At 37.9% G+C, this 20,441-nt stretch overlaps 1 protein-coding gene across 1 annotated transcript in view; it reads right to left on the bottom strand.

Annotated features, from left to right (window-relative positions):
- The window catches only part of LOC149815366 (pyrophosphate-energized membrane proton pump 3-like), a 50,874-nt gene extending 48,634 nt beyond the window's left edge, over positions 1-2,240 (bottom strand). Inside the window, exons 1-2 of the mRNA XM_089989409.1 lie at positions 2,051-2,240; positions 369-803 (exon numbers count right to left, since the gene is read on the bottom strand). Of these exons, the coding sequence (XP_089845535.1) occupies positions 369-467 (99 nt within the window). The 5' untranslated portion in view covers positions 468-803; positions 2,051-2,240. The remainder of the gene's footprint in view (positions 1-368; positions 804-2,050) is intronic.
- Between the last annotated feature and the right edge of the window lie 18,201 nt (positions 2,241-20,441).

Below are 20,441 nucleotides of genomic sequence, written 5' to 3' on the forward strand. Positions count from 1 at the left end.
TGTGCATTAGAAATAAATAATGCACCTATAGCAAGAGAAATTTAGTGAGTCCACCTGGACAATGAAGAAGATGCAATTCATACCTTCCAAGGAATGTAAAAGAATTAGGCACAAACTAAATCCAGAAATAAGAGGTTAAATCTCATCAAAATAATAGAAAGAATGAAGCAACAATGGTAGTCTATTCAGAGCATTACAAAAAACAGAAAAATAAAATATGCACAAAATGACTGCATTGGAGATCTCTTCTAACCAAAAACATTTAAATAATATGCATAATCAGTTATCCTGAAGGAGTAAACATCCAGCAACAAAGACAGAAGGAAATAATTTAACACCCAAAGTTTGAAGCAGAAGTTACATCCTACCAGTGGTGTGTAAGTTTTGCTCCGCATGGATGGGAAGGTCCTAGGCTTGTCCTGGTACGATCCAAGACTTCCCTCCTCCATGTCATTGTCCATCATCATGAAGGCATTAGCAGAATTAACCCTCCGAGTGACAGGAAGGGGACCGTAATCAATGCTGCTGCCTTGCAGCAAGTCACCCCCAGAACCTGGTCGCTGAATCTTGACTGATTCTATTTCCAAAACTGCAGCCTAAATTCAAGCACCTCCAATTTAGCCAAAACACTGACACTGTACAATTTAACAGATTTCTCTCTCTAATACCAAATCTCTCAATAATTCATATCGCCGAAGTTATAATACAGGTGAACACCAATTCAATAAATTCAAAATGATGGACAACCAAAAGACATCTATACTGCACAATGGAGAACAGAACATTTACTCAATGGGAGATGCCTGCAAAGATCCACAATAATAACCCCATAAGAAACAAACTGAACAGATAAATTGTTATTCCAATTTCAAATAAAAACTCAAGCACAAAGCCACAATTGGCATTACCACTAACACCATACACTACAGAAACTGTAATATTATTACTTAATAATGCCTAAATAAAATGGAATGGAAACACCAGCTCAAATCCCACATAGTTTAATCCATTTGAAGCATTCAGTTTGTCCAACATATTGAAAGCTCAACATTCTTCATGACTGTATTAATTTTAAGTAAAATCCAATACTGCATGCAAATCCTGCCAAGCAAGGTTGCAAACAGTTCGGATATGGGATAATGATTTTGCAAATTTTGGCTGTCCCGGATCCGAACTGAACTAACTCCCCAGTGTCCGAAATACGAACAGTTTGCAACCCTATTGCCAAGGTATGCATCTGATCCGCTTTATAAATGCCCAGAAACCAGTTGCTAGACACCTTTAAGTAGAAGATAATACAATTAAATAGTATAGTATAACCAAATCTTAATTTACATGCAGAATTCATGTATTGCAGAATACCTAAGTTTTGGTAAATAACAACCATTATGACAAGAACAAGTCATTAACCATAACGCCATCTCTCAACAGAAACTTAAAAATCGGCTAATGTACTAGAAGAACGTGCCATTTGCGCAAAATCAACGTTCTACACCAAAAATTCAACGGAAACACGCAATTTTCAACCATGAACTTGTCAGAAACCCTAACTTCAACTCCCAGGAAAAAACCGAAAAAAAAATAGTGAAGTATGAAATACAAACCAAACCATGAGAGAATAATCCCCAATCCAGCTTTCTACCAAAACGAAAGCATACTCAAGCTTAATCAACACAATTCAACAGATCCAAAACGAAAAAAATAAAAATAGAAGACAGACGGGGTTTCTGACAGACGAATGTCACAAATCCGAGATTCGGATGCTTAAACCCTAGATTTCGAGACTCAGACCCAAAAAAAAAAACAGAGAAATGAACAAAAAATATATAAAAATACGAAAAAAAAAAACATCAAATTTGATTTCTTACCTCTTGATCAGGTAGAGACGGTGACTCAGAACTGTCCGAGAGGATTAGAAGCACACACACAAAAAAAATGTCTCTCCAACAAACTGGATACTTAAACCCCTAGATTTAGCGCATCTACAAACCAAAAATGAACAAAAATAGTTTTTAAAATACGAAAATTTCCATCGAATTTGAGATCGTACCTCCGGAGCAGCTAGAGACGATGACTCAGAACACCAACGAGAAGATCAGAAGGGGAAGAATAACGAAACTCTGCAGGAAACAGAGATCTCGAAAGAAAACCCCACAAAAACGGAGGAGGAGACTCCTCCGAAGCAGAAGAGACGAAGGCGAGTGGGAATCTTTTTGACTTTTTTCTTTTCTTTTTTGGTGGGTGGTTAAAAATGCATTTCTTTATTTTCAGTAAACAAAGATGGAGAACGAGTGGGTGCGTTAGTGATTCTTTCGAAAGATTTTTACCAAAATAACCTCCCCGTCTGAACAGCGTCTCTTAAATACCCCTACGGGAAGTCGGATTTCACATTCGGATCCAACCCGGATGATGAGTAATTAAGCTTGCCACGTGGAGGTAAAAAAGGCCAACGAGTCGAACTTTTTTGCTTGCCACGTGGAGATAAAAAGCCTACGAGTCGAACTTTTTTTTTTTTTTCCAAAGAATATGTAATGACGGTATCTGAGAAATAAGCATCGGATAATTCTGTGCCAGCGGCCATGGTAAGATTTAAAACCTCACTTGGTATGTCTTAATCATCTATGTGATCGCACGATTGGATTTTGTCAGGTTTTAAGTCGGAATCAAATTCTGATGTAAAAGTGCTCCAAGTGAGTCCGAAGCAGATTAGTAATTGGATTCAGCTTTCTTTATCATCGGACCCAAATCTGAACCCTTAACATCATGCCAGTAGAAACTCATCGGATGCGGTTGGATCACTGTATATCCAGATCCAAAATTGAAAGTTAAACAGCGGGTTTGATTTGGTGGCGTACTGTAGAATACAAGTGGGTTTGTAAAAACTTATGGACCCAATACTTGGTTGGTGGTCCCAATGAATCCCCCCCCACCCCCCTTATTAATTGGATTATTAGTCTTGGCACTCCTTTTTACCAAACACCATATCCATATGATAGGGGGAGACCCTCCTTCATTTCTTGGGCCCACAGCTGACAGACTGTATTCCAAAGATAATCAGGTGCAGCAGCATATTAAAAGCGTCAAATCACATTGCACTTAATCCTACCGTCTTGAAGTCCATAATTTGTTGCCGATTGCAGGTACAGAGGCTTATGGTAGGGGTTTGGTGGTGATAACATATAAATTTGAATGTTCTGGATTTCGAAGGAAAACCCTCACCAGGAACCCAGTCACTTAATGGGTCCGCCTCCCTGCAAGGCGAAACTCGAGTTGAGGTCGTGACCGTCTAGCCTTATGTGCCCCAATCGTGATAAAGTACTGGCAGCCCCAATGCAGTGGTGGGGTTTGATCCGGGGCCATCAGCTCGACACAAGACCCCGCTGACCACATGAGTAGCCACCGAGTTGGTGAATTGTCTATATGTTGAAGAGAGCATGATTTTATCCACAATGTATTCAAATGCCCAAACACTATTTATCCAGTATCACCGGTTTTGGAAAATATTTCAGGTTTTTATTGTAATATTAAAATAAGTATCAATATAAAAACATTTTTGAAGTATTTTTATGTTATTTCTAATTTTTTGTATTATATATATATATATAGTGCGTATTTAATATATGCTGATATTTTCCAAAGATTTATCTTTATTTTGTAACGTATCATGAGACTTTTCGTCACGAATATTCTCCCCACAACGAGATTTGTTGCATGGGTACAACTACCACCATTTTTTTTATAGGCAAGTTGGGGTTAGACCGATTCCTACCAGTTATATAACTATACCATTGGGTTTTGAACTTGCAACTTCTCAACACAAGGTGACGTGCACTAGCTGCTCCTACCAAACAAGCGGAGCCTCCGTTGATGAATAGTGGGTTCAAACTTGGATCTGAATCTGACTTGAAGTTATTTTTGCACCTGGGTGGGCAAAACCTATTGATCATGATTTCAATGAAGTAAAATGGGTTGAGTGATGCAAAATTCGACCCAGATCTGTTTAGATTTGTTTTACCTGATTTCACCCATTTTCTAACTATACCTGATTATATGAGATCTGAATCAGACCCAGATTCAAAAATATACTAGTGGACCCAACAATATATGGGTCAGATTTGGTTCGGACTCGAGTTACAACTCTAGCTGATTTGCGTCCCTAACAAACACCTACTATCTCTGTTTTTTTTTTTTTGGTTAGCGTAAACGAATAGAGGGCTTAATCCCTAACTTCAAGGTGCAAGTATACAAAGTGGGGTTAGATCTCAACACTAGCTTGAGTTTATCTGGATCTTAGGTATTCAGATCCAGATCCATTAAAGAAATCACTTGACAAATCTTTTTCTTGAATTTATAACCTGAAGAAACCTCACCGAAGACTTGGCCACGCGGGCTCAGCGTGCCATACCTAAGGCCATCATGCCGGCAGCATAAACTCCGAGGCTAGGACCCCTACTCCCGGGGCTTATGCTACGCGCTGGCTTGTGCAGAAGGATGATGCTCATGAGAATCGAACTTTGACTGACCATCTAGCAGCCAAGGCCCTACCCCACTACGCCAACTCCCCTTGGGGTGACCACTTGACAAATCTAACCAACCTAAAATGAAATGTGGAACCATCATGTTGGAAAGTCCATTGACAACACTAGACTATATTGAATAGGTCCTTTTTTATCCCTAAAGAAACCACGTCTCAGCTGAAAAACCTAGTTGCGCTGGCTCAGCCTGCCATCCCCACAGTGGTAAGTTCAGAGGCATAAAACTCCGAGGCTAAGACCCTCACTCACAGGGCCTATGCTGGACATCAGCTTGTGCAAAGAAGTGACACTCGCAAGAATCGAACCTCGACAGTCCGTCTAACGGCTTAGGCCCCACCCCACAATGTCAAACGCCCTCAGGGTTACATTGAGTCGCACCTTGAGTGGTAGTAAACATTGAAAGTGAAATTAGCCTCACAAACACACTCCTAGTAAAGTTATGAGCACACGTTATGGTTCGACCTTGAGATCAGGCCCCAAAAAACTTTCGACACTCATCCCTAGCCACAAGGACATCAACCAGACGGCTCTATTAGCGAGATATCTATTGCAGTTTAGGTGTGTTTGGATTCGTGGAATTGGGTCAAACTTGAATCAAGTTCCCATCAAAAGCGTTTTCGATAGATGAATTTAGATGGGATTTTCCAATTCCAGACAAGTCATTGGATCCAAACACAGGAGGTCCTAACCGAATGGTAGATTTGTTAAATTTCAAAATTTTATGACCCATTAGGTAGAGAGGCGAAGGCATTACAGAGATCTATCGCCCATCTATTTTACTCCCAAAATTACAAAACCGTGGGTAGAAATAATTTTATGGGAAAAAAGGTTGCCTGTGACCTCTTTGGGAACATGAATTTATTGCCTTCCAAATTTTGCAAAATTACCAAAATGTCATACGAAATGCTCTAATGAGTGTTTCCCTGTCACATGGATACGGATATGACACAGATCCGAAACACAAATATGTGATTTTTCAGTTTATGATAACAAGGTAACATAGGACATGCATTTTAAATCTTTAATGTAGAAGATTTTTTTTTTAGTAATAACAAATAAATGTATATTTATTAATATTAAACTACAAAAGATAAAAAATACTAAAACGTATCATAAATATGTGTGTGCACGTGTGCGCGCCTATTTTTTGACCTCATTTTATATTATAATTAAGTTTACAAAAAAAAACGCTATTTAATGATTTTGTTCATAATTGTTGTTTTCATTAAATCTGTCTTTCTAATGCAAAATATTTGTGATCACATATTTAAATATTTGTTCATAATTGTTGTTTTCATTAACAAATTTCTGCTGTTACACAAGAAACATGACCAAGTTCATGGACTCCAGACCCAAGGGAGGTTGGCTTAGTGGGGTGGGGGCCTTGGCTGCTTGACGGGCAATTCGCCCCTCTGCGCAAGCAAGCCAATGCGTAGCATAGGGCCTGGGGGCAGGGATTTGGCTTCGGAGTTTTACGCTGTCAGCACGACGATCATAGGTATGGCAGGCTGAGCCAAAGCGACCAGGCCTTGGTGCTGGGTGCAGTTTCTTAGCGTTCTAAAAAAAAAAGGTATGCACCCTCTAAGTCAATCTGGTCATGTTGGCTAGCAGTAAGATGTCATATGCAATTTTGTCATCAATTCTTTAAGTCAACAGTCCTACGGAGACAGCCACAAGGTTTGACTCATCTGACAGGGGAAAGTTGTGAGCATCACCAAGCTGAAGGATGTCACTAGTTCGAAACCCACAGGTGTGCATCGTGAGGCTGAAGCTAGGTTTAGTCTCTAATGGACAAGGGGACCTGGGGCTTTTACACCACTGAGCTCGGGAGTATTAAGACAGTTTTGCCCAGTATTCTGAAAAACAAAAAAATATATAAAAAAAAAAGTCCTATATAAAGGCATGGTATTTATTCTATATGAGCACATAGCTTAGCAAATTTTTATAAATTAAACCAGTAAGTGTTGTGTAAGAATTTTGAAATGAAAATTGGGGAATTGGGAAAAAAGAAAAAGAATCTGAAAGAAGACCATAATAGGGAATTTTTAACTTGAAATCCAAGGACTAGATTTACCACTGGTGGTCTAAGAAAAAAAAAAGTAGAATTTGCAAAATTCTAAAAGAAGAAGCCAAAGGATGACAGTTTAAGTGGAAATGCTTTTTGTCCCTTTTTCATCATAAATTAATGAGAAAGGCAACAAAAAAAAGGCATCCAGTATTCTAAACTAGAGAGAAGCATACACCTGCTTTTTCCTTTGCTTTTTTTATTGGCAAGCTAGTATCAGAAAATGACCCACACATGTTCACGCATTTTTGGTTCCAACAAGTCACTTTTCAGATGCAGAGAGCTTTATGTTCATATTGCTAAGGGTACAGGATTCAGACAAGATGGATTCGATTAGGATCTAAGCATTACTGAATCTCACATATTCTGCTTTTTCGTAATCGATTCGGGGTCGATGGAAAAGGCCAAAACCAAGCTCAGATCCATCTAGCTTTAACAGCTAATCAGCTGCAATATTTACATGTAGTCGGATTTGGATTTGGATTCGGACCAATGGGCACAATTGAACTCCGTTACCGATTTGGAAACCCTTTAATTACCAAAATTTTCTTTAAAATGTGTTTTTTTAATTCCATAAAACTAATTAAACTTTATTCTGTGCAGTTGAATTAAAAAAAGCTCATAAAAGGGAAACTCCAAGACAATTGAACAAAGTTGTACAAAAAAAAATTTGTAGTAAGACTGTGATGATAACCCTTAACCCACTTTAGCTCAATCATGCCTGCTATCTCCCACCCCAATGGGAATGCATTAAGGCACACTTGAAAAAATACTGGGCACGCCATAATTGCCATCATTCATAATATTGTAGCAATATATATAGGCCTTCCTCATCTTAAGCTACCATATATAGCATATGGACTTACCAGTCACTTGTTTATGTCTCTAATATCGTAAACTTAATCTTTAGGCAAAGATTACAAACTTGTCATACATGGCATTCATAACCATGTATAGCCATGCACCTCATGCGTTGAGGAGAGAGGCAGCCCACGCCCACTATCTGCTCAACGCATGAAAATCTCATTTTTTGGGCTTATCCATCTGTTGGTATCCCTTCCAAAAGATAATACCAATTCACTTGGCCGGTACAAGGCTGGTAACGGTTACCCAGAGGAAAGGCCAGCCTTCACTCCTATATATAAATAAGAGCAACTTTCGAATGATATACAAGATTTAACAACCGCCCTGAAGAAAGTCGTTAATTCTCTCCACTCTCTCATTTTCTCTTCTCTCTCACTGCACTTACAGTATCGAGTCTTATAGACTTCATAGTTGTATCAGAGCTGGAGTTCTTACTGGTGTATGCAGCCAAACTCGCTTCCTGCTTGTCCACCATTGATTGTCGTTTATCATCGATCACACAAAAACAAAAAATCAAATATCAGGAATAGCGATTGAGGTTAGTGTAATTTTTTTTTCTCACCTGAATACCCGAAACTCGTCAGAGGCCACAGGTGCCACCAGAAGAGTGTTTCCACAATCGTCAGAAAACTGGCCACCGAAGAAAGGAAACCAAACAAAAAATAAAAATAAAAAATTATAACAACCCAAAATTTTATCAGATTTTTTCAAAAAAAAATTTAATTTAATTTATCAAATTGTAAATGCAGCATAATAATAGATTTGAAACCGATTCAAACTTTTGGCTAGTTACAATAACACAACTACACACCACTGGGTTTAAAGAAATTAATTCAAACCAATACTCAAATAAATTCAGAGTTTACATATCTCAACAAAAATCCAACTTAATATAAAATTATCCAAAATAAACTTAGATCCACCAGAAAAGAAAATGATCGGATGCTGTCGAAAAACCCGCCATCACATCAACTTATGCATTATCTAAAAAATGTTAAAATATGAAGCATTAATCTAGAACTCCAGTAAGATACACCAAATGATATAAACATAGATAGAGTCTAAAAATAAGAGTTATACACATGTTCATGTTCTGATACAAGTTTCAATCATGCAATCATAATGCATAGGCATACACATTTCACAAATTCATAACCTATTCATCATTACAGAAAACATTTAAGAGAAGTATCCTACTATGCATAATTTTAAAGGTAAACAAAACATTCATAATGAACCTTGCATTCATGTATGGATTTAAATAATGCAGTGAGTTTATATTTTAGTTTTTGTTTCTCTTTCCTTGTCCTGATGGGTACATACTCAGGGATTTTAACTTTGATTTAAACAAGTCAATGGGGTGTTTGTTATGCCATATGATTTATTAGCCTTATTTATTAGAAGAATATGCCAACTCACTTTAGAGTTTTCCAATTCAGTGGTTCATGATTGAGAGAACTTTCAGTGGTGTATACAGAATCGATTTTTATTCTCTAGAGTTTTAGGACACACCATCTAGGTCACATGATAGTCCAACCCCATACGATCGGCGATTGGGGACCAATGGAGACGCCTAGCTTTTCAAACAACAACAGTGGACCGATCGAATATACCACTACGTACCCTCTCCAAGGTGGTCCTAAGTTTGAATGAGTCACTAGGTGTTATTTAGATATAAGCTCATAAGTTAATTTAAAGTGTTCTTAGCACACGGGCTCCCTAGCCTAGCTCCACTCAGAAAGATTTCATAACATAAAGTCGTTCTTAACTCATTTAAACTGCTCGTTATAAGACCTACAAATTTTTTAAAATTTTAATCAAAATAAAGAAGAATTTTAATTTTAATCAAAATAAAGACGAATTTTAATGTGGAAAATCTAAGTTATGAAATTGTTGATTTAGTAGTTAACTCAGCTAATTAATGATTGTTTGTATTTTTAAAATTTAAAATTTAATATTAATTAACCAGAAGGATTAAACATGTGTTTAATTATTAAATACCCATAATTAATTTAAAACTATGTTTAATTAACCCTAAGTGGCTAATTACTTTTGAATTATTCCCTAAGTTATGATTTAAAATTAAGGAAAAAATATTAAAGTGTTAATATAGAAGTTTGGACCTAATTTGGATTTGGATCGGATCCAATTGGATAGGATTCATCTAAAAGATCCAAAGTAGAAAAAGTCATAAAATAAAATTTCTAAAAATAAAGTAAGGACTAATATAAAAATTTTATAAATTGAGGTTCCTAAAAGGAATATCAACAAATAATGAAACTAACAAATATTAAAATATAACAAAAAGGTAACTAGGTAGTTAAAGTTAGTTGAAATGGAACAAACTAGAGTCTAACCAAGGAGGGCGGTTTTGGTCTAATCATTGTCTTTAGATTTGTAGCTAATAAAATTTCACCAAGATCTCAAGAGGAATTGTGATGCCCCAAACCCTGACCTTGTAAAAACCCTTGGTTTTTGAGTAATTTTTTTTTTTGAAAGATATACAGTTTGAAAACAACCAGCGGAAGTACAAAAGGGAAACCAGGGTAAAACAAAGGCCGCAAGTTTGAGCGAGCCACAGTAAGAAAGTCAAACAACGAGACAAACAAAGTATATTTTGTTTCCATAATGTTTGCAAAATTACAAAGGGAGACTGGGTACAAAAAGGAACAGTCTCACAAAAAAAAGAGAGGAAAAACCCCTCAAACCCCAAAACCAGAAGAAGCCAGGATTTGCTGCAAAGTGTGGGTCTCAAGGCTCCTACTGTGCACCGTTGCATCACGTTGCGTCTACTCGTCACCTGTATTCCCATAAAACGGGGTCAGTACTCTTGTGAGTTGGTGAGACAAACCATCCATACATTATCATTTTCATAGAAAAGCAGGAGGTAAGCAGCATGCTATAAATATGCTAAGTACCAGGCTACAACTAGCATGATGGAACAGTTAGAAACATTTAAATAAAAGTATAAGTGTGTGTCAAGTAGGTGCACGTGTCACAAGACTGTAAAACTACAAAGTAAGTAACAGTGCAACAACTAAAGTAACAAAACGAGAACTAAGCAGCAAAGCACAACAATTAAACGGAGATACAAGCAGTGCTAAAGTAACAACTACAGTACGTCAGTCTGTTTGGTTAGTAATTATGTTTTTCTTCTTACCTCATTCGGGTACGCAAAGGAAAACCCTCGAGTTCTGTGAGACATGCACCCAACGTCTGTTATTCAATGTCTAGTGTAGCAATTGGGGATGCTACAGACCGAGAAAACCACCTACGGGCAGCACGCAACTAAGAGAAACCTTTTGCAGGGGCAAATGATTGCAATCCGTACTGCTGCAGTAGCAGAGGTCCCTGTAGAGGGCAACCTCGACCTCCCTAACTCCGAGTGACTGGAGGTCAGAGGGCACATCGGATCCTCAAAAGAATAGGTCATAGTAACGACATGTCACTCGGGGTTGTACCATTCAGCTCTCCCTGGGTGACCAAATTGTGAATGGGGCATGGCAGATTTATCTTATTTAGGCTCATACTTCAAGTCATACCTCCTTCTCGAGGTAGTTGTGCCTCGTGACCCCCGTGGGGTACACAAACAAGGACTTGGCCTGCCTATCCACGTGCTCAGCCTCACACGGCCATCATGAGCACATCGTTTATGAAGACAGTATCATACCATTTTTATTTTAGGCCTAGGGTGACACAATACGTGAGCACACTCTCACGAACCTGGGCCATTGCCCGTAGACTCCAACTGAGTCTCAAAACCTCAACTGATCAAATGTGTCGTACCCTACAGTGTTTTCAGTTCTTTTCAAAAGTATGTTGTGTCGAGTGTAAAGCACGTCTGGTGCGTCGTATACCCCTCGATATACGAATGTGAGCCAAACAAGAATATACTCGACACCCAAGGCAATGACATACGTGTCAAGATGTGCCAACATGCACGTACGAAAACAAGAAAAACCACAAAGATGTAATCTCGTTCAAGTATCGTGTTGTGAGCAACTATACACCAACAAGCAGGTAAGGTGGCATAACCCACTTTTCTGAGTGGCACGAGGCTTAAAATGCATACACGATAGTTCTTGTATATAGGAGGAGACTCCAGAGTCTGGACTACGTATTTTCCAAATACGCGTGCTCCAACCATCATATCGTGGTGAATCTCGCGTAGCGAAGGCTTCCACGAAGGACTATCACTAATTCGACACTCACGAGTGTCAAGAGCGAGACTTAACCAAAATCTATCCATGTAGAAATTTCATCATCCATTCCCAAGGCGTGATCGCGCTCTGCCCGCATAACGGGGCACGGACGAGGCTATCCGCCAGAAAGGTCTGACAAAGTGAACTAACACACTCACGTGTGTGATGCGACACCAGACACGAGTTCAACCACCTCATTGCCACGATGAGACAGTGGGGTAAGATCAACAGGAGCCCGGAACTACAACGACCACGTTGCCTACAAGCGTCGTAAACCCGTTATAGGGCTAAACTCTGTCAGTAGGTTGGCGGCACGAAGGGGCGGTTGCCGCCACCGTTGAGTTCCCGTGGAAACTCGCCGAGCACCTTGTCAAGTCATTTGGGGCCTACTAACCTCTCGAACCAAAAGTTGCGGTCTAGCCCCCAAGTTGCCCAGGAAAAAGGGTTATCGAGTGCCTTAGCACCCGAGGCCAAACTTTGGCGCCGAAGGGAAGGAGTAAGGCCCAGGTGGTGCCTGCCATAGACTGGGGCATCTGGCCTTGTCCTGCCCATACTCTACTCCATTAGCAGCCCGACTGCTGCCGGCTGCAGTGCTAGCCCCAGAGCCAGTGCCCAGCCCACTCGGGTGCACTAGCACCCGGCTAGGGTCAGAGCCCTGAAATGGCTCGGTTGGGCTAAATGCCCAAGGGGCTGAGCTAAGGCCCGCCAAGCAGGGTTTGGTTCGTGTTATCATCGCAAAAATTTTTTCCCTCCCTTGCGAGAAAGAAATGAATTTCGCGAGTCAAACTCGACCAAAGTTTTGAAAATGGTTTTGAAAATTATTCGCCTCCGTTTTAAAAATTTGCGGGAAAATTCCGTGGAATAGGATCCGCCTATCAGTACGAGGTTCAACCGTTCCTGGCGCCTTTACCAGAGGTAATTGAACCAAGGATCAATTATGTGCTTTAACTTGACTCAAATATCTAAATTATGCTCTATTTTTCCTAGAATGCACAGAGAATCAGACTTGTGCTATGAAATTTTGAAAATAATGCAATGTTTGAGAAAATATGATGTTTGCTTTGGAAAATTGAAATATGCTTGCAAATTGATTGAAAAAGTACTTGAAAATTGAATTCTTGAGAAAATCATTGAATTTCATTAGAAATCAGAAATTTGCATTGGAAAGTGATTTCTCAGGAAAACTTGAAAATCTGAGAAAATTGGTTTTGAGATTGGAAACCTGGAATTGATTTTATGAGAAAATGGATTTGAGAATTCTGAGGAAATCTAAGAAATTCATTGGAAAATGACTTTTGAAATAAAAAAAATGGATTCTCAGGAAATTGAGTTCTCAGGAAAATGGGAATTCTGAGAAAATAGATTTCTGAAAACTTGGGTTTTTTGAAATTTGAGAATGTTAAAACATAGGAAAATCTTTATTTGAACTTGGGAAATACTTCGAAATCTCATTTGAAAATTTAGAATTCTGAGAAAATCAGATCCTGAGAAAGACTTGGAAATTCTTGAGAAAACTGAATTTTTTTTTTGAAATTGAAATTGGAAAATGAATTTGAAAATAATGCAATTTGAATGATATGAATGAATGAATGAATATGAATTTGAAAAGATAATTTCATTGAGGAATTGGGAAATCTTTTTGAAACTTTGAGAAATGCAGTGCATTTTTGTAGTTAGCCTAAGAGTGTAGGCTGAATGTGGCTAATATGAAGATCATAAATCTTGGTTTTCTCCGTATTCTGACTATGGCCATAAATACGAATCCCACCGAGTTTATAAACTCCATAAGAGCTTTTGCACATGCCATTCGTGTAAACCATAGTGAATTTGAAATAATGTGCATGAATCATACATCACATATTGAAATTTGCATAAATTAAACTATATGCAATGCAACCCTATTCTAAGCAGAAAAGTAACTCTTATTCCAAATTATTACATTTGAGGTTACATTGAATTGAAATAAAACAAAATAAAAATAAAAGCTAAGTCTTCTTCTTGAATATTCCTGCAAAACTAGAAAACAAGGTTAGCACAAAAATATAGTTTTTTCTGAATTTATCCGAAAATATGGGAAATTATCGGATATTATTCAGATATAAACCCAAATTCATACCCCCTTTGATATAAACATGATAAATAATGAATAAATTTCGAAAATAAACTTGAAAATTCGAATTTTGGGTCAAAATGACCAAAATACCCCTGATGACCTTGAAATCAGGGTTTTCTGAAAGAACTTTTATAAATATTGGAATTTTGAAAATCAAATGAAATAAATCAAACATAATATGATAAGATATGATGATATGCATGAAATTTTGGAGAATTAGAAATTGAAATTTCGAAATTTAGGTCAAAATGACCAAAATACCCCCAATAACAAGACTATGGCCTTGAAACCAGGGTTTTCTGAAATAAATTTTGTAAAATTGAAAAATATGAAATGAAAATGACATTGAAATTAACCCTAATATGATTCTACATGCTTATGTACATGATAAAAACCCTAAAATGGCGAAAATATCATAAATATCAAATTTAACCTGATTTTCGCCTGATTTTCGCTTCTGAATTTAAAGATAAACTAACACATGGAGCAAATGAACTTGGAATTAAACCAAATTTGGCATGGACACCTAAAATAACCCTAAAAACAGAATGGAGCTCAAAAATCTAATTTTTTTGTATTTTTAAATATGAAAATTCAAATAAAAACCCTAAATTTTATGATTTTTGCCTAAAATATTGATTCTAAAGGGGATTTAGGATATCAAATTTTCATAAAAATTTCTCAAATTTTATGGGGTGACATAGGACAGTAGGTCAAGGATTTTTTCCTTTTACATTTTCTGGTTTTGACCTATGGTCGGAGCTGTACCACTCCGGCAAGTCAGATCGGAATCCGGCGACTCTAGTAAATGAAGGAAACAGACAGGTTTCGGTATAAAATGTGGGAAAAATGGCAGACAGATGGGAAAATGGCTGAAATTGTGGTAAAATGTCCCTGACAATCAGAGGAAGATTTTCTATTTTTACATAATTGGGATTTGGGTTACGGTTTGGAAAAGGGCATGATGTTATTAGAGGCCTAAATCTCTGGAATTTCTGGACATTGGAATCTGTTAGACAGAAAGAGAAAATCTGGGAAAAATAATGAGACACATTCAAAAATTCCCAAATTTTGGGAAATGACAAAAAATTATGTTAGAAACAACTTTTATGTTGAAAGTTTTTGCAGACGGGTTACAGATTGGATGGACTTGGTGCATTAGGGTCTATCTATACCCTGACGAAAGAAAATCAATATTTTCCCAGGGGTCTGAAAAATCCGATTTTTTACAGAAGTCAAAACTAATTGGAAAAACCTCAAAATTTCCATATCACTAGTATATTTAATTATAAATCCACTGTAATTTTTGGGAGAATGATTAGAATCCCACACAAGGGTGAATCCGAAGGTTTTTGTCTGCTAAAGCAGGAATTGAAATTTCAAAGAGGCAGAAAACTCGATGTAGAGTTTGATCAGTTTAGATGAGTTCCAAGACCCGAATTGAATTAAATTTTCGACAGTTAAACAAAGACATGTAAACCTAGTTACTCTAAAATTTAGAGAATTTTTAAATGCAAAAACTCACATAAAATGATGCATGGACTTTGCACAAAGTTGCAGTTCTATGGATTCTAAATCAACCATTAATAAAACTATGTAAAATGCATAATAAAATTGAATTAAATGCATTTTTTAGATATGAAATTATATAAAACATGAAAATAAAATCAAAATCATCATAAAGGGACACATGACCTATTTTGATATTGGCTTTCAAAATGAGAGATTCAATCCAATAGATGGATGAATCTCGTCGTTTATTTAGCCTAAAGAATGCAAAATGAAATCCTATCATAAATAAGTTATGAATCATGCATACATACAATTGCTAATTCAGTTTTTTATTTAATTCCATGGTATCCATACAAAAAAAAACATAAATAAATAAATAAAACTTCAAATCCATGGACAACAAAGACGAAGTGTACAGGGGTTTCACTAAGAACGAGAAGATATGAAATAAAGGGACGATGTGCTCACCTTGGAGGGTTCGACTACTATGAATGGAATTGAGGCAGCAATGAGGCTGCAAGGGAAATTTGGAGTGGATGATGCTGGTTGTTTGAAGAAGGTGAGACTACCCCGATGGCTGCGGCTATGTAGTGCCAAGGGATGATGAAGCTGGATATGTGTTGCTACCAAGAGGAGTTGGCATTGATCCAGGTGGGTAGCTGCTTCCACAAGGAGCGGCTGGAGAAGCTGAAGAAGGCTGTTGTTTGATGCCTCCCTTTGGTGGCTGGGCGTCCAGTTCTTCTTTGGGAGCTGCTGTAGAGAGGTTGGAAGGTTGCTGTGTAAGGGCTGCAAGGAGATTGAAGCTGAAGCAAGGTGGAGGTGGCTGCTGATGAAGGAGGCTGCAAGTGGTTGGACTCTTGCTGCCACCAAGGAAGGCTGGACCGGTTGAAGACAAGGATATTGCTGTCAAAGGGTTGCGGAGGATGCTGCAAGTGATGGTGGAAGGTGGCTGTGGGGATGTAGCAGCAAAGGAGAGAGAAGGAGAGTGCTCCCGAGAGAGAGAGAGAGAGAGAGAGAGAGAGAGAGAGAGAGAGAGAGAGAGAGAGAGAGAGAGAGAGAGAGAGAGAGAGAGAGACGTGAGATCATAAGGATATGCGTTGAATGAGGTGGGAGGAATAGCCACCGTATGCCTCTTTTCCTTTTTTTTTTTAAGACAACTTAGGTTTTGATAAGTTCAAAACCTAAGTTTCTAATAATAGCTAATGCCTTTAATGAATAGCATACGTGAATGGCTGTAGGCTCTTGTGCCATTGAAAAAGATGGGAAGGAGGTAAAGAAGAAAGGGGAAAGAAGGAAGGGAAGGAAAAGGAAAGAAAAAGGGGAGAAGGAAAAGGAAAGGAGAGGGAAAGGAAGAGAAGGAGGGCTGAAAATGGGTATACGTGAGTGGAGAGGGAGGAAAGAAAGGAGCAAAGAAGAGGAAGAAGAAAAAGAAAGAAAAGGGAAAAAGAAAGGAAAGAAAGAAAAGGAGGAAGAAAAAAAAAATGGAAAGTGGGGCTGGAGGCTTGGGTGACCACCTTGTGGGTCCCACCTCTCTAAAATGCAAGATAAATAATAATAATAAAAATGAACAAATAAAAAGAAAATTGAAAGGAATAAAAGTTTTTTTTTTTTAATAAAACAGAAATGTAAATGAGTGGGCCATCTCAGAGCGGGTCCAAATTACAGTTTTGAAATTCATTTTGACGATTAGAGGGGTAAAATAGTCTTTTCAAAAAATTTCTAGGTGAAACGAGCTATTTTTGGCAGTTTTTATACGAGCTCGGATTTTGAAATTTAATACCCCGTTGCGAAGCAAATCCAGTGTAGAATTTGAAAATTTGATTTTGAAAAAAATCCAGATTGTTTTTCTCGAGAAAATATTTCCAAACGAAACGAGCTATTTTTGGTAGTTTTTGAAACGAGCTCAGATTTTGAAGTTTAATAGCTCGTTGCGAAGCAAATCCAATGTAGAATGTAAAAATTTGAGTTTCAAATAAATCCAGATTATTTCTCTTAAGAAAATATTTCCAAATTTAGACTTCTGGGGGTAAAAATGTCAATTTTGAAAACCCGAGGTTTGAAATTAATTTCTGAAAGCTTTTAATACTCGATCTGGATTGAAATTTATAAAACTGGAGTTCTGAACTTCGAAAATGAAATGAAATGAAATGTGATGAAATGTTATGAAATACTGAGAAATGATATGAAATGATGAGAAATGACATGCAAAATGCAGACCCTGAATGAAGAATTTTGGGTGTTAGACCCCGATTGACACTTGTACCAGTTCAAAAAGCATTAAAATTGATAAAATTTGCAAAATAGCTCAAGAAATGGTTTTCGGGACTCTATTGGGTCAGAGTGACACTAAAAATTGGGGTTCGAGCTTGATTGAACTGAGATGAGCTAGATTAAGCTGGGTTTTAGAGTTTCAGAACTCAAATGAACTGACAATGATACTGACACAACTGACCTTTCCGACTGAATTTTCAAGAAAAACTGCCATTTTTAGAGAAATGGTACGAAATGATCACTGAAATGAAGTGAATTACAAACCTGAACTGGGTTTGAGTTGAAACAAAGGTCAATAATACTGAGATGAACTAAAATCGAGGCTCAAACACTAGCTCAACTGATTGAACTCAGCTCAGTTTCAGCTGAAAGAGCTGAAATGGACTAAAATGGGCTCCTGGACACTTAGAAATGGTTTTGAACTGAAACTGGAGCGCTTGAACTCCTGGTGAGCTCAAGTTAGATTTTGGGGAGTATGACTGACTATAAATGAATGACTTGGAGACAATTGACTTGGATTTGAGTGAGAAATGAGCTCATTTCTGAAGAAATGATCCCATTTTGGCAGGAATGGTCAGAAATGAAAATGGTCTGTTCATTGTGAGCTCAGATGAGCTTGAAATGACTCATATTCTAACTATTCTGAACTGACCAACAAGTTTGGTTGACTCTGACTGACTGGGGTTCGGGATGACCTAAGGGTAAAATGGTAATTTTCCTAATGAAAATAGGTAAAGTGGTAATTTTCTGAAACTGACTCGGGGTTTGACTCCTACATTGACCTAACAAGGTTGGCACTGCACGAGGGGGGTTGTTTGAGAATGGATGTGGAAAATTTGGGGTGTTTACAGATGCCCCTCTTTGCTACTAAGCCGGCTTGAAGACGAGCTTAGTGGCAAAGAAAAACACACCAAATTTGGGCTATAAAAATGCCCCAGTTAGAAGGATCTGACTGGTTATGAAGAGATTAGCCCTGATGAAAATGGTAGATATGAAATGGAGAATAAAGAAGAAAAATTTTGCCTCAAAAGAAGTGAGATTCAGGTTTTTGCCCTTAACCTGGATGGGACAGAAAATACCTCGTGTAGAAACGAAGCTCAGGTTTAACCCTTAACCTGACCGGGAAACAAAATACCTCATCAAAATAAGGCTCAGGTTTAACCCTTAACCTGATTGGGAAACGAAATACCTCATCAAAATGAGGCTCAGGTTTAACCCTTAACCTGACCGGGAAAGGAAAAAGGTAAGTTGGATGGTGAATAAGACAATTTTCTTGAAGAGGAATAAGGTGACTCTTTCAACAACGCGAAAGATGAATTCTTTCGACAACGCGAAAGATAACAAGGCAATCCAAAGGAATCAAGGTGATTCGTTCAACAACGCGAAAGATGACAAGGCGATCCAAATGAGCAAGGAGATTCTTTTGACAACGCAAAAGATGAATTCTTTCGACAACGTGAAAGATGGTAAAGGCGATCCAAAGGAACAAGGCGATTCTTTCAACAACGCGAAAGACGACAAGGCGATCCAAAGGAGTAAGGCGATTCTTTTGACAACGCAAAAGATGAATTCTTTCGACAACACAAAAGATGGAAAAAGGCGATCCAAAGGAACAAGGCGATTCTTTCAACAACGCGAAAGACGACAATGCGATCCAAAGGAGTAAGGCAATTCTTTTGACAACGCAAAAGATGAATTCTTTCGACAACGCAAAAGATGGGAAAGGCAATCCAAAGGAACAAGGCGATTCTTTCAACAACGTGAAAGACGACAAGGCGATCCAAAGGAGTAAGGCGATTCTTTTGACAACGCAAAAGATGAATTCTTTCGACAACACGAAAGATGGGAAAGGCGATCCTTTCACAGAAAAGGCTAATCTTTCAACAACGCAAAAGATGATAAAGGTTACTCTCTCAAGGAGGTAAAAGGTGATATCAGGATGTGTCAAGATGGACATCGAGCTCTTAACTTCATGTCAAGATAGTAAGAAAATATTGCCAAAATGTTAAAAATTGTTTGTTGATTCAAAATGCTTGAAATTGATGTATATTGGTATGAAAATCTTTCCTCTTTTCTACCTGAAGTATTACCTTCAACTAGGCTTAACTCCGTAGAATCAAGATTCGAATTCAAATTGCTTGCAATTGGCTTTCTTTCAAGGAAGCTATCAATTTTTTTGATATGAGCAGAAAAGAGAGTATTCTTGATATTGTGAGAGCAATTTGTGAAAGAATATTGATAATAGAATTTCATAAAATTAAAGAAGATTCTTTGGCAAATTTGGCAGTCTGATATCCTGGGATTCTTTTCTCATGATGATCTTTCTGCCCACTTTTTTTTTCTTTTTTGGCAGAATTAGAGCTCTCTTAGGTTTTTGGGGATTTTATTACATCATCCTTCATTTTGGAGATGTCCTGACTTTTCTCTCTCTCTTTTTTTTTGGAAGGGTACGTCACAAACTCCTTCATCTCAGAGATGCTCCGATCCTTCTTTTCTCTCAGGGATTATATTGACGGTTATTGGCTCTTTGGTTGGAAATCTCTTGATGATAGCAGAAATTAAATATCCTTCAGGGTTTGTCGGGAGGCTCATCGCAGTCGCCTTCATCTTGACTGTGCTCTGAACTTTCCTTGGAAGGATCCGTCACAAACTCCTTCATCTTGGAGATGATCCAAATCTTCTTTGGCCCCGGGGGTCTACTCGCCTAATTCGCCTTCATCTTGACGACAGTTGAGAGATCCCTTTTGCAGATATTTAATTGCAGCTTTAGGTGATTGAGGAGATATAGGGATTGAATGGATTTTTCTGTATCACCCAGGATATTTCGACTGCTTTATTTTCCAAGAATGATCTTTAAAAATGTGCCATTGACTGCGATC

The sequence above is a fragment of the Nuphar pumila genome, chromosome 15 (genome assembly GCF_984573655.1).
Source record: "Nuphar pumila chromosome 15, dmNupPumi1.hap1.1, whole genome shotgun sequence".
NCBI lineage: Eukaryota > Viridiplantae > Streptophyta > Magnoliopsida > Nymphaeales > Nymphaeaceae > Nuphar > Nuphar pumila.